The 13,499-nt window shown below is 43.2% G+C and overlaps 1 protein-coding gene across 7 annotated transcripts in view; it reads left to right on the forward strand.

The window, feature by feature from the left end:
- The window catches only part of LOC100894274 (NBPF family member NBPF3-like), a 38,876-nt gene that overhangs the window by 16,048 nt on the left and 9,329 nt on the right, over positions 1-13,499 (forward strand). For 4 of the 7 annotated variants that reach the window (XM_078335933.1, XM_078335932.1, XM_078335935.1 and 1 more), the window contains 8 exons: positions 3,526-3,947; positions 5,173-5,410; positions 7,116-7,325; positions 8,494-8,598; positions 9,146-9,355; positions 10,501-10,605; positions 11,176-11,385; positions 12,572-12,676. In XM_078335933.1, coding sequence (XP_078192059.1) covers positions 5,326-5,410; positions 7,116-7,325; positions 8,494-8,598; positions 9,146-9,355; positions 10,501-10,605; positions 11,176-11,385; positions 12,572-12,676 — 1,030 coding nt within the window. In that variant the 5' untranslated portion in view covers positions 3,526-3,947; positions 5,173-5,325. Of the gene's footprint in view, positions 1-3,525; positions 3,948-5,172; positions 5,411-6,894; positions 7,022-7,115; positions 7,326-8,493; positions 8,599-9,145; positions 9,356-10,500; positions 10,606-11,175; positions 11,386-12,571; positions 12,677-13,499 lie in introns of those variants that run through there. The other 3 variants (XM_078335934.1, XM_035259397.3, XM_035259398.3) reach the window with 3 other exon arrangements.

A 13,499-nucleotide genomic window follows, 5' to 3' on the forward strand; every position in this document is an offset into this window, starting at 1 on the left:
AAGTGAGAATTATCATGTAGCTCTAATCTGATCAAAAGTTTAAAATCTCATTTAAATCATCAACACCAAGTGCAAATGAGGCTTCTGAGGGTGTCCATTAGGTACAGATTGTTTTTTGTTTTTCTTTTTGAGAGTGAATCTTGGTCTGTCCCTCATGCTGGAGTGCAGTGGTGTGATCTTGTCTTCCTGCAGCTTCTGCCTCCTGGGTTCAAGCAATTCTCCTGCTTCAGCCTCTTGAGTAGCTGAGATTACAGGCATACACCATTGAATTCAGCTAATTGTTTTGTATTTTTAGTAGAGACAGGGTTTTGCCCTGTTGGCCAGGCTAATCTGAAACTCCTGACTTCAAGGGATCCATCCCCCTCAACCTCCCAAAGTGCTGGGATTACAGACATAAGCCACCATGCCCAAAGTACAGATCCTTGATATAATTCCCTTACCTCTGTTGACCTGTGAAACTGAACAAACAGCTTATCTGCCCTCAGTGTGCAATGGTGGGACAGTCACAGGATAATGATGCTAGTGATTCTTGTTCAAAAAGAGGGAAAGTGGAGGGAGCAAAGTCACTGATGGAAAACCATTTTGAAATGGGGCTGAGCAAAGTCCAGCAGGAATGTCTTGATTAGGCTCCTCAGCCTGGAACTAACCCCCTGTGACAGGGGGCTTTGCTTCTGGGCTCTGCATTTTTTAAATAATTATTGAACACATTTTATTTTCCTTCTTCCCCCACTCTTTTGCTTCTTCCCCTTTCCCCTCATGGCAGCATCCTTCACTTAATCCTTGTTGCATCATACCCAGCAGAATTGGTCAGGTATTGCCTGTGTCATGGTCCTGACTGTCTCCAGGAGGGGCTGTCCTTGTGAGCCTGTAGTCCTCTTTATTGTCCTGACCTCTCGCAGTCATGATTGCTTTCAGCTGACCTGGCTGGCTTAGGAGAAAACCTAAGACTATGGAGTCCCAGAACCCATCTCTGCCCTCTGTATCTCTAAGAGCGGAAGAAACTAACAGGGATCTTCTTGGAGAAATGGCCCATGTGAGGGTCTGGACTCTCCAGCAGTTAACAGCAGAGGAAACTCCCTAAGGAAGAATGGAGGAGCTGAGAGCCCAGGCCAGGAAAGCAGGCTTGTGTGAAACACTCTTTAATACTATATGCTCCCTGCCCCAATCTAACAGCTAGTGAATGACAGCTGACCCGGTATAAATGCCAGGACTATAGAACTGTGATAAAGGGTTTGTCCAAGGAAAGGGGCTTTTACTGTTTTTGTTTTCATAGAGGAAATTGCTATTTTTAATCTAAAGTTTTCTGAAAGGCAGCAGTGAGCTTCTGGAGGGTGAGTTACCTGGTCTGCACACGGAGGTGAGGCCAAGGCTTGTGTGTGGGATCTGCTGTCACCAAGAGGTGAGCGTGCCTTGGAGAGTCTTAGTCTTTCTGGGCTTCAGATTCCTCATTGGTAAGGTAGGGGCTTATTGTACCTCTCTGCGGTCCCTTCCTGCTCTGTTTTCTCTGAGTCTCTAAGAAATTGGGATGGTTTTCAGTGCTACCTGGGACCATCAGCTGAGACCTGATGGTGTGTGTCTCCTGCAGGAGCCCAAGCTGAGTCTACACCCTGAAATTCCAGAGCTGAGGAAAGAAAGAAAGTCAGCAGGTTTAGGGGATGAAAATAATCCACAAAGGATAAGCCATTAATAGATGAAAACAAAAGAAGGGGAGATAAGGACAAACTGGGACAGAAGACTCAGGGGAAATGGGCAATGCCTATGCTCACTTAAATTCTCAGGGAGCAGCATGAGCTAAGCAGTGGGGACTGAGAGAAACTTACTCCATAGGAATCTCCTGCCTCTGGCCAGGGAGAGCCATAGGGTAGATCAGAGCTGGTTTATAGTGAGGGGCAGCTTCAATTTCAGGAGGGGGAGGATGCGACCGTGAGCCCCCCTCCCTCAGACCCAGGAGCCTTGACCTCGGGGCTGCCGTAGCAGTGGATTCTCTTCAGGTTACTGTGGGTTGGAGGGAATAACCGTGCTTAGAGAAGGGTTGGAAGTTTTCATTCTTACATCGAACAGCTCTGCCCTAGGTCAGGTGCCAGAGTAAGTGTCCCTCGGTTGTATATGAAGCAGTGATACTTTACTATTCTTCTGCAGCTTCAGTTGAGGGAAGTTTCTCATAAATATTTATTGAGTATTTACTTTTCTTTATACTGTGCTAAGCACTTGGGATTCAGCTATTTAATGTCTCCAAAGAAAAGCCAGTGAGTGGAAGAACACAAACAAATCATTTCAACAAGATACGGTAGTTCTCCCCAACTGAGGTGTTGTGAAAGCCCAGAAGCTGGGAGGGTATTTCAAAGGACATTGCTCCTAATGACGGGGAAGTGTAAGAGAACATTTTCAGATTGGCCAGGCCTGGTGGCTGATGTCTATAATCCCATCACTTTGGGAGGCCAAGGTGGGTGGATCACAAGATCAAGAGATCGAGACTATCCTGGTCAACATGGTGAAACCCCATCTCTACTGAAAATACAAAAGCATTAGCTGGGCATCGTGGTGCATGCCTGTAGTCCCAGCTACTTGGGAGGCTGAGGCAGGAGAATTGCTTGAACCCAGGATCTGGAAGTTGCAGTGAGCTGAGATCACACCATTGCACTCTAGCCTGGGTAGCTGGAGCAAAACTCTGCCTCAAAAAAAAGAAAAAATTCAAAACAGGCTAGCCTTTCTTCAAGCTCCCACAGGAGAGGATCCTGGGGCAGGGATGGTGTAGGGCAGGTACCTCTCTAGAGAAGAGGATTTGCAGCATTCTGAGAGAAAGAGAATTCTTAGTAGACACTGGGGAGAAAAATGTAGGTGAAAGGGTCGGAGGTTTGTAATCAATTTTATTCAGTCATGGATGAACACTGCTGAGAGACCCCTCTGTGCTGGGCCCTTAGCTAAGAACCGTGACCACAGAGTTGAGTAAAATAGGATCCCAGCTTTCACACAATTCTCAGTCTAGTGACTGGTGATTGATGAGAAGTGTAGTCATGGTGGGTTCATTGGAACCAGTGGCCGATGCTGTATGAGATGACCTCAGTGGATGGCCTGGCCCAGTGACCCTGGACTTCAGCCATATTTCAGCATACGGAGGTACAGTGCACCAATACCTCTGCTCCATGTGGAGTCAAAGCAGTTTACAGAGCCAAGGTATTCAGAGGACACTGATGATATCAGTAGCTATTGACTGTTTCCAGCTGGGGAAACAAAGTAAATTTAATACGTCTTCTAAATTTGTCCCTGCCATAATAAATACGTTTATCTTGATAATGAATGATATTCTGGCAAATTAATTATAACTTACCATAATGAGAAATAACTTTATGCTGAGTACAGCAGACACACAAGCCCTTGAGGACACATGCCTGAGGATTCCGATGAGGATACAATGTCCAAATATGTAAACATTTGGACCTGCAGTCCAAACTTTGAAACAGTGGAATACCTAGTTTCAAATTCAAGGTTGCTTTAAGTAGAAATTCACTTTACCTCTCTTTGCAGGGCAGTGGGGCCAATCTTCCCTAAGCTGCCCCTTACAAGAAAAGGAATCATGCTGGTAAGATTTCAGACTTCAGCAGACATGGGTAAGTAAGGAAGTCTTACAAATCTATTTTAGCCACCTAGTGAGAAATGAGAAATTTAGCAAGTTCATTCACATTCAGGACAGTTGTGTGCACTAGATCAGAGGCCCTGATACATAAAGAATAGAGCCCTAACAAGGGCAAGTAATTCTTCCTGTCCTAGGATATAACTGCCAACTTCAGGGAAGTGGGAACACAGCTGCCCACTTCAGGGTATGGGTTACTTTTGTGCCTGGAATGTGTCTGACATCCTGCTACGTGTACCCATTTCAGGGAGCCTTGGAGGAGCCTGAAAAACTGATGGAATTGGACAGTGCATGGAGATGGTTGAGCAAGATGAGGGTAAGTGCAGGGGCATGGCCAGGTCATACTGGGAGACAATGAGCAGCACTGATGGGGACAAAGATAAAGTCAACAGTTTGTGCTTCAGCATCAAAAACTCAAACCAAGCCGGGTGCGGTGGCTCACGCTTATAATCCCAGCACTTTGGGAGGCCAAGGCGGGTGGATCACAAGGTTAAGAGATCGAGACCATCCTGATCAACAAGGTGAAACCCTGTCTCTGCTAAAAATACAAAAATTAGCTGGGCATGGTGGTGCGTGCCTGTAGTCCCTGCTACTCGAGAGGCTGAGGCAGGAGAATTGCTTGAACCCAGGAGGCGGAGGTTGCGGTGAGCCAAGATCGTGCCATTGCACTCCAGTCTCGTAACAACAGCAAAACTCTGTCTCAAAAAAAAAAAAAATCAAACGAATAAGGAATTTGCTTTCATAAGTAATAAGTATTTTTCTATTTACATGAGAATTTAATCTCAAAACAAATGATAAAAATAGTAAGTCCAGGCCATAAAACCTAAACCATAGCTCATAGTTATTCCTTCTTAATCGAGCTATCAGTAAAATCTTCTTCATAAAACATACATTGTGGTTATAAAAAGGCAAACGTTTACCAGGTGCAGTGGCTCATGCCAGCTGTCCCAGCACTTTGGGAGGCCGAGACGGGTGGATCACGATGTCAGGATATCAACATCGTGCCAACATGCTGAAACCCTGTCTCTGCTAAAAACACAAAACTTAGCCAGGCATGGTGGCACGTGCCTGTAGTTTCAGCTACTTGGGAGACTGAGGCAGGAGAGTCACCTGAACCCAGGAGGGAGAGGTTGCAGTGAACCGAGATTGTACCACTGCATTTCAGCCTGGTGACAGAGCAAGACTCTGTCTCAGAAAAAAAGAAAGAAGAAAAGCAAAATTCTTAGTGAAAATCATAGGTGTTTCTTAGAAGAGAGAATTAAATATTGTCAAGGGAAGACCAAGTCTCATAGTTCTCTTGCATATTCCAAAGTTTCAGGGAAATTCCAGGTAACAGAGGTTATTTCCCATGCTGTTAAAGCAAGGTTGCAGACACTAATGAATTCTGGGTCCAATACTCTAGGAGGGCACACCTCTGTCCTGGAAAATGATACGGGAACGAATACTTTTCCTGTGACTCATTCTGGTTATTTATCGAGGATCACATAAACTAAACAATGGAAATATGGCCAAATTCATGATTTGCTGACCCTCTTCTTCAGGTTTCTTACCTGACTCTTAGGATAACAGCATTACCTTGAAGCATATGATGAAGATATGCTGTCCAAATATGTACACAGTTTTGAGCAAAATGCCTGATACAAATTGGTCAACAAACAGTTACTGGATGATGATATGAATATTTACTGAATGACATGGATCCTATGAATAACTGTGGAATAGTTGTTGTGATTGCTTTTATTAGCAGTCCTCAAAACTCATCTCTGTGTGACCTTGCAGGTAAGCCATATAACTGTGAACCTGCAGCTTCATCAGTTTTAAAATGAAGGAACCTGACAGCTTTTCATTCTGCCCCATAATGTCAGGCCTCCCAGACACCAGAACATACATTTACTTAGTGCCTTTGATATATCTCCATGCAGCATCCCTACAGGTAGTTGGAGGATGGTGGGGGCTGCAGAGAGGCACGCTTTCCAATGGGATTGAGGCAGTCCTTCTCCCTTGACTTCCACATGAATGCTGCGCATCTCGGGGTCACACCCATTGCACCCTCAACTCAGGCAAGCCCAGCAGCCAAACATAGGAGACTTGGGCTACAGAACAGTCTCCCAAATCCCAAGCTTACAAAAGCTAGGTGGAGATGACGGCTGAGAAAGTGAGGGGGTGGTTCAGGGGATCACTCTTCCCTACTCGTTCCTCTCATCTCAAATTCACTTTCCGTTGCGCAGCAACACTGAGGACCACCAACCACCCCTGACCATCACCTTGATCTTGCCATGTTTGGTTAGTGGGAAACACTAACACATCAATGGTGTTAGACCAACTCAGAAAAATATCTATCAAACAGTGTTTTGTAAGAATCGCTCATGGCCCTGTTATTTTTAACATATGGAAAAAATGAAATGAAAACAAAATCGTATCAGGTTTCCACAACTTCCCAAGATAGATGGTCACACATGCTTTCAGGAGATCTCTATAGAAATGGTTTCAATGATGCAACACCTTGAAAAGAGCTCATCTGGGACTAGAATGACATCTATAAGTGACAAGTATGAGATGCAGTGTTCAGTCACATTAAAAAACAAATCATCCCACGTAGAGGAAGCTTTGGATATAGGGACATCACACTGGTCTTAATTGTAATGAAAAGCCTCTTTTGTTACAAATATCAGTGTACTGGTACCTGCCAGTAAGAAAAACTAAATCAGCATAACCATGAGATGCAGCAAGAAGAATATTGAGCCAGGAAAGAAAACATTTTTAACAAATGAATTACTCATTAACTTTCTAGTGGATACAGAAAAAACTGCAGACAACTCAGAGGGTATCATGGCAGTGTAATAGATTGATATGTTAAACTTGTGGAAAAGCCTTAAATATTGTTTTAACGTTAGGATTCACATGTTTAGCATGACTGACTTCATGACTACCATTAAGAAAGTATCACGTGTTGGGAAACTGTTTCTGCATTGATTTTATACACATAAGAGATGGAAAATGAGGCACATGCTTACATGTATTGGGAATGGGATGGGACTGTGGCATTGTCACAATGGTACACAAATACTGAGACTGACTTATAGAGTAATGGTCCCCATCTGTTGTGACCTGTGTTGAAAACACAGGTGAGACTAGGAGGCCTATGTTTTAGCAAAACCTGGGCAGTTGGATTGAAGGGCTCCTAAGATTCCATGACACACCCAGCTTTTAATTCTGTTATTGCAACAGCAGACGGTTACCTGGGACACTGGCCGCTATCTCTCACACTCTTGTCAGAGTCTGAGCTACAGGCACTTTCTTCAGTTCTCACTCAGCTCAAGCATTTTCAACCTTGTTTTTGCGGTTAAGGACCCTAAAGTGCTATTAGGAGGGATCAAGTTTTTCTCAACAGTAAGTTAATTTGAGTTCCTGACATCCCCCAGTCCTGATGAAACCTATTTGATTTCCAGTTTTTAACCCATCATGTGTTTGGGTTTCTTCTTAGTCCCTGGCCCTACCTGTGGTGCCCCAAATGTCAGCATGATAGCATCTGGCAGGACGTGTTCCAGGAAGACCACAGAGGCAAACTTTCCAGATACCATCGAGAATTCCTACTCCCAGCAGGAAGAGACCAAACCAAATATCGGAGCCAGCAGAAATAGACTTCTTCTGAGTCAGGTGGCCTACTTCCTGAACTACCAGCTGAAGACCTACAGTAAGTTCTATAGGTTGACCACCATGAAGGTGATGAAGGATGTCCGGTCTTGTCTCAGGAAACTAACCGTTTCCTTAATCAAAATTAATTTCATCCTTCCCATACTTGTGGAAACGAGCAGTGGGCATTTTAACATTTATTTAAAGATGGAAGACAGTAGCGAAAGTATTTAGCAACTTTTCTACATCTGCTGTAAGGTAGGTGTGAGACGGGTTAAAATCCCAGTATTGATTACTGACACAGGCACAGAACCACCTGTTTTCTCAGCAAAAGGCTAAATCATGTTTACAGGAGTCTTCTCTGTACCATATAAGATCCTACATACAAGTAGCATCTAGTCTGTTGGCCAAAATGTCTGAGGTTATTGAACTTCCATTTGGTTTTTGTTTCTGCTGTGGCACAGTAGGCAAAGCTGTATTCTGGGAACACTGGGGGAAACACAGTGATAGCGCACAGTACCCACTATGAGGACCTGCAACGGGACCCTGCTCCTAATAGAACCTGTGGTATCTGTAAGTGGCACCATCAAGGGCAGGGAGTACCCTACTACTGGTGCCTCAGCCTACCAATCAGCTGTGATCTCCGATGGGCACCAGCACACCTGGATAATTTTTGTATATTTAGTAGAGGTAGGGTTTCACCATGTTGGCCAGGCTGGTCTTGAACTCTTGAGGTCAAGTGATCTGCTCTTCTGGGCCTCCTAAAGTGCTGGGATTCCAGGCATGAGCCACCATGCCTGCTCCACAGATTCTTTTTTCAGTAGAGATTGTTAGAATCCCTTGGTCCAGTCTCCTATATAAATTTTTCTAACAATTCATTGGCAATGATATATGATCAGATAAATCAGTATTGAAACAATGCTTCTGGAAAGTTTTAGGGCAATTTTTGAAGATTTTGGGGACAAAGTTTTAATTTTTTGCACTGACTTAGGTCAGATGATGTGACTAAGATCTATCAGATGAAGGAGATTTTGTCCCATGGATCTGAAAAGCAGGCTCATCTACTTCTAGGGCGACTTAACCTAGGGACCAGTAGAACATTCTTGTCAGAATATCACATTCTTACCCTGAGAATATTTTACATTTTTGTGCTATGACCGAACACTGATTTGGTCTTGTATGAAGTGTGATTTGCTTAATGTGACCTGCTCTTCTGAATTTGTTTACAGGAGATCAAAAAGATCACAATGAAGAACAGAAATGCAGAGAGAGCAAAAATAAACTTCTTATGAGTCAAGTAGCCTACTACCTGGGCTGCCGGCTGAAGATGGAAGGTAAGTTCTCTAGGTTCAGCATCACGAAAGTGATGAACAGTGTCCTGCCTTGTCTCTGAGAAATGATGCACTCTCTTCAAATTTTATCCTACCTATACTTGTAGGAAAATAGCAAAGTGTACTTTAACATTTTGTTAAAGATGGAAGACAGAGGCCAAAGTATTTAGCATTTCCACATCGTCAGTAAGGCAGATGTGGGACTAGTGTTAATATCTCAGCAATTGATTCCTGACACAGGCACAGAACCACCTGTATTTCTCAGCAAGAGGCTAAATCATGTTTACAGGAATCCTTCTAACATAGACGATCCTGCAGAACTCGTAAGTAAGATAAAGGTGGAAGAGTTTATTTCCTGGTTTCAAGGTGACTGAGTAGCTAAGACAAGTTGACTTTAAAGAGATTGAGAGGAGATAGGAAGAGTAAAACCAGGGAAAGAACATCTTCAAATCAATAGGCAAGGCTGTCAGTGACATCACTTAGTTTCGATTAAACCAATTTGACGTCACCAGTTTCTAACTCATCGTGTGTTTGGGTTTCTTTTCCCCAGTCCCTGGCTATCTGTGTTCTGCCCCAAATGTCAGCACGGTGACATCTGGCAAGCCTCCTTCCAGAAAAAACACAGAAGTGAACATTCCAGAAGACATTGAGAAATCCTGCTCCCAGCAAGAAGAAAACAAAGCAAATTTCAGAGCCAGCAAAAATAGACTTCTTCTGAGTCAGGTGGCCTACTTCCTGAACTACCAGCTGAAGACCTACAGTAAGTTCTATAGGTTCACCGCAACGAAAGTGATGATGTCCTGTGTTGTCTTGAGAAACCGATATCTTCATCAAAATTAATTTCATCCTTCCCATACTTGCAGAAAATAGAAATGGGTATCTTAATATTTTGTTAAAGATGGAAGACAGAGGCCAAAGTGTTTAGCAACTTTTCCACCTCTACAGAAAGGTGGGTGTGGGACTGGGGTTACAATCCCTGCTATTGATCTCTGACACAGGCACAGAACCACCTGTTTTTCTCAGCAAGTGGCTAAATCCATGTTCACAGGAATTCTCTATGTACCATATAAGGTTCTCCAGACAAGTAGCATCTAGTCTGTTGGTCTAAATGTCTGAGGCTACTGAACTTTTATTCCGTTCTGGATTCTGCTGAGGCCCAGAAGGCAAAGCTGTGTTTTGGGGACACTGGGGGAAACACGGTGATGGCACACAGTACCATCTGTTGGAAACTTAAGGGAGACCCTGCTCCTAATAGAACTTGTGGTATCTGTAAGTGGCTCCATCAAGAGCAGGGAATACCCTGGTACTGGTGCTGCAGCCTCCCAATCAGCTGGGATCCCCGGTGGGAACCACCACAGTTGACTAACTTTTGTATTTTCAGTAGAGGCAGGGTTTCACCATGTTGGCTAGACTGGTCTTGAACTCCTGAGGTCAAGGGATCTGCCCTCCTGGGCCTCTTAAATTGCTGGAATTCCAGACGTGAGCCCCCCATACTGGCTCCACAGATTGATTTTTCAGTAAAGGTTGTTACAATTCACCTCTTGGTCCAGTCTCCTATATAAATTTCTCTAACCATTCATTCACCATGATATATGATTAGATAAATCAATTTTGCAGCAATGCTTCTGGAAAGTAGAGCAATTTTTGGAAGATTTTGGGGAAAAAGTTTTAATTTTTTGCATGATTAAGGTCTACCGGATGAGGGAGATTTTATCCCATGGATCAAAAGCAGACTCATCTACTTCTAGGGCAACTTAGTCTAGGGCTTGTTAGACATTCCTGTCAGAATACCACATTCTTACACTGAGAATATTTTACATCCTTGTGCTATGAGTGGACACTGATTTGGTCTTGTGTGAAGTGTGATTTGCTTAATGTGACCTGCTCTTCTGAATTTGTTTACAGAAGATCGAAAAGATCACGAAGAAGAACAGAAATGCAGAGACAGCAAAAATAAACTTCTTATGAGTCAAGTGGCCTACTACCTGGGCTGCCGGCTGAAGACAGAAGGTAGGTTCTCTAGGTTCACCATCATGAAAGTGATGAACAGTGTCCTGTTTTGTCTCTAAGAAACAATACACTGTCTTCTTCAAAGTTAATTCCATCCTGCCCATACTTGTAGGAAAGTAGCAATGGGTATTTTAACATTTTGTTAAAGATGGAAGACCATCTTTAACAAAAGCTGCCAAAGTATTTAGCAGCTTTTCCACATCTATAGTAAGGCAGGTGTGGGACTAGTGTTAATATCCCAGCTATTGATTCCAGACACAGAGACAGAACCACCTGTTTTCTCAGCAAGAGGCTAAATCATGTTTACAGGAATCCTCTCTACGAAGATCCTGGAAAACGTATAAGCAAGATAAAGGTAGAAGTGTTTGTTTCATAGTTTCAAGGTCACTGAGTAGCTAAGACAAGTTGAATTTAAGGAGATCAAGAGGGTAGGTGAGAAGAGTAAAAGCGGGGGACCAACATCTTCAAATCAATAGGCACTACTGTCAGTGACATCCCTCAGTTCTGATTAAACCAATTTGACGTCACCAGTTTCTAACCCCATCATGTGTTTGGGTTTCTTCTCCCCAGTCCCTGGCTATCTGTGTTCTGCCCCAAATGTCAGCATGGTGGCATCTGAAAGGCCTCCTTCAAGAAAAAACACAGAGGTGAACATTGTAGAAGACATTGAGATGTCCTGCTTTGAACAGGAAGAAAACAAACCGACTTTCAGAGCCAGCAAAAATAGGCTTCTTATGAGTCAGGTGGCCTACTTTCTGAACTATTGGCTGAAGACATACAGTAAGTTCTATAGGTTCACCCCCATGAAATTGATGAATAATGTCCTGTCTTGTTTTGAGAAACTAAGCTCTTTCTTTATCAACATTAATTTCATCCTTCCCATAGTTTTAGAAAGTAGAAATGGTTATTTTAATATTTTGTTAAATATAGAAGACAGAGGCCAAAGTATCTAGCAACTTTTCCACGTCTACATTAACATGGGTGTGGGACTGGGGTTACAATCCCTGCTATTGATCTCTGACACAGGCACAGAACCACCTGTTTTTTTCAGCAAGTGGCTAAATCATGTTTACAGGAATCCTTTCTGTACCATATAAGATCCTGCACGCAAGTAGCATCTAGTCTCTTGGTCTCCATATCTGAGGCTACTGAACTTCCATTTGGTTCCAGTTTCTGCTTAGGCCCAGTAGGCAAAGCTGTGTTCTGGGAACACTGGGGGAAACACAGTGATAGCACACAGTACCTCCTGTGAGGAGCTTGAGGATTACACCTGCTTCTAATAGAACCTGTGGTATCTTTAAGTGGAACGCACCATCAAGAGCAGGGAGTACCCTGCTACTGGTGCCTCAGCCTTTTTATTAGCTGGGATCCCTGGTGGGCACCAAAGCACTTGGCTTATTTTTGTATTTTTAGTAGAGGCGGGTTTTCACCATGTTTGCCAGGCTGGTCTTGAACTCTTGAGGTCAAGTGATCTGCCCTTCTGCATTTTCTAAAACGCTGGAATTTCAGGCATGAGACACTGGGCTGGCTCCACAGATTCTTTTTTAAGTAAAGGTTGTTAGAATTCATGGCTTAGTCCAGTCTCCTATATAAATTTGTCTTAAGTATTCATTGACCATGATATATGCTGAGATAAATCGGTATTGCTGCAATGCTTCTGGAAAGCAGTTATTGCAATTTTTGAAGATTTTGGGGAAAAAAAGTTTTAATTATTTTCACTGACTTAGGTCAGAGGATATGTGATAAAGATTAACCGGATGAGGGAGATTATGTCCCATGGATCTGAAAAGCAGGCTCATCTATTTCTGAGGCCACTTAATCTAGGGACCAGTAGAACATTCCTGTCAGAATATCACATTCTTAAACTGAGAATATTTTACGTCCTCGTGCTATGACTGACACTTATTTAGTCTTGTGTGAAGTGTGATTTGCTTAATGTGTCCTGCTCTTCTGAATTTGTTTACAGAAGATCAAAAAGATCACGATGAAGAACAGAAATGCAGAGACAGCAAAAATAAACTTCTTATGAGTCAAGTGGCCTACTACCTGGGCTGCCGGCTGAAGACGGAAGGTAAGTTCTCTAGGTTCACTGTCACGAAAGTGCTGAACAGTGTCCTGTCTTCTTTCTGAGAAATGATGCACTCTCTTCTTCAAAGTTAATTTCATCTGTCCCATACTTCTAGGAAAATAGCAATGGGTATTTTAACATTTTGTTAAAGATGGAAGACAGAGGCCAAAGCATTTAGCAACTTTTCCATGTCTGCAGTAAGGTGGGTGTGGGACTAGGGTTAATAATCCAGCTATTGATTCCAGACACAGGGACAGAACCACCTGTTTTTCTCAGCAAGAGGCTAAATCATGTTTACATGAATCCTCTCTGTACCATATAAGATCCTGCAGAACTCATAAGCAAGATAAAGGTGGAAGGGTTTATGTCCTGGCTTCAAGGTGACTGAGTAGCTAAGACAAGTTGACTAAGGAGATCAAGAGTGGAGATGAGAAGAGTAAAAGCGGGGAAAAAACATCTTCAAATCGATAGGCAGTGCTGTCAGTGACATCCCTCAGTTCCAATTAAACAAATTTGAAGTCACCAGTTTCTTTTTTTTTTTTTTTTAATTTTTTATTGGATTTTAGGTTTTGGGGTACATGAGCAGAGCATGCAAGACAGTTCGTAGGTACACACATGGCAGTGTGCTTTGCTTTCCTTCTCCCCTTCACCCACATTTGGCATTTCTCCCCAGGCTATCCCTCCCCACCTCCCCCTCCCACTGGCCATCCCCTTTTCCCCCCAATAGACCCCAGTGTTTAGTACTCCCCTTTCTGTGTCCATGTGTTCTCATTTTTCATCACCCGCCTATGAGTGAGAATATGCGGTGTTTCATTTTCTGTTCTTG

Source organism: Callithrix jacchus, chromosome 8 (genome assembly GCF_049354715.1).
Source record: "Callithrix jacchus isolate 240 chromosome 8, calJac240_pri, whole genome shotgun sequence".
NCBI lineage: Eukaryota > Metazoa > Chordata > Mammalia > Primates > Cebidae > Callithrix > Callithrix jacchus.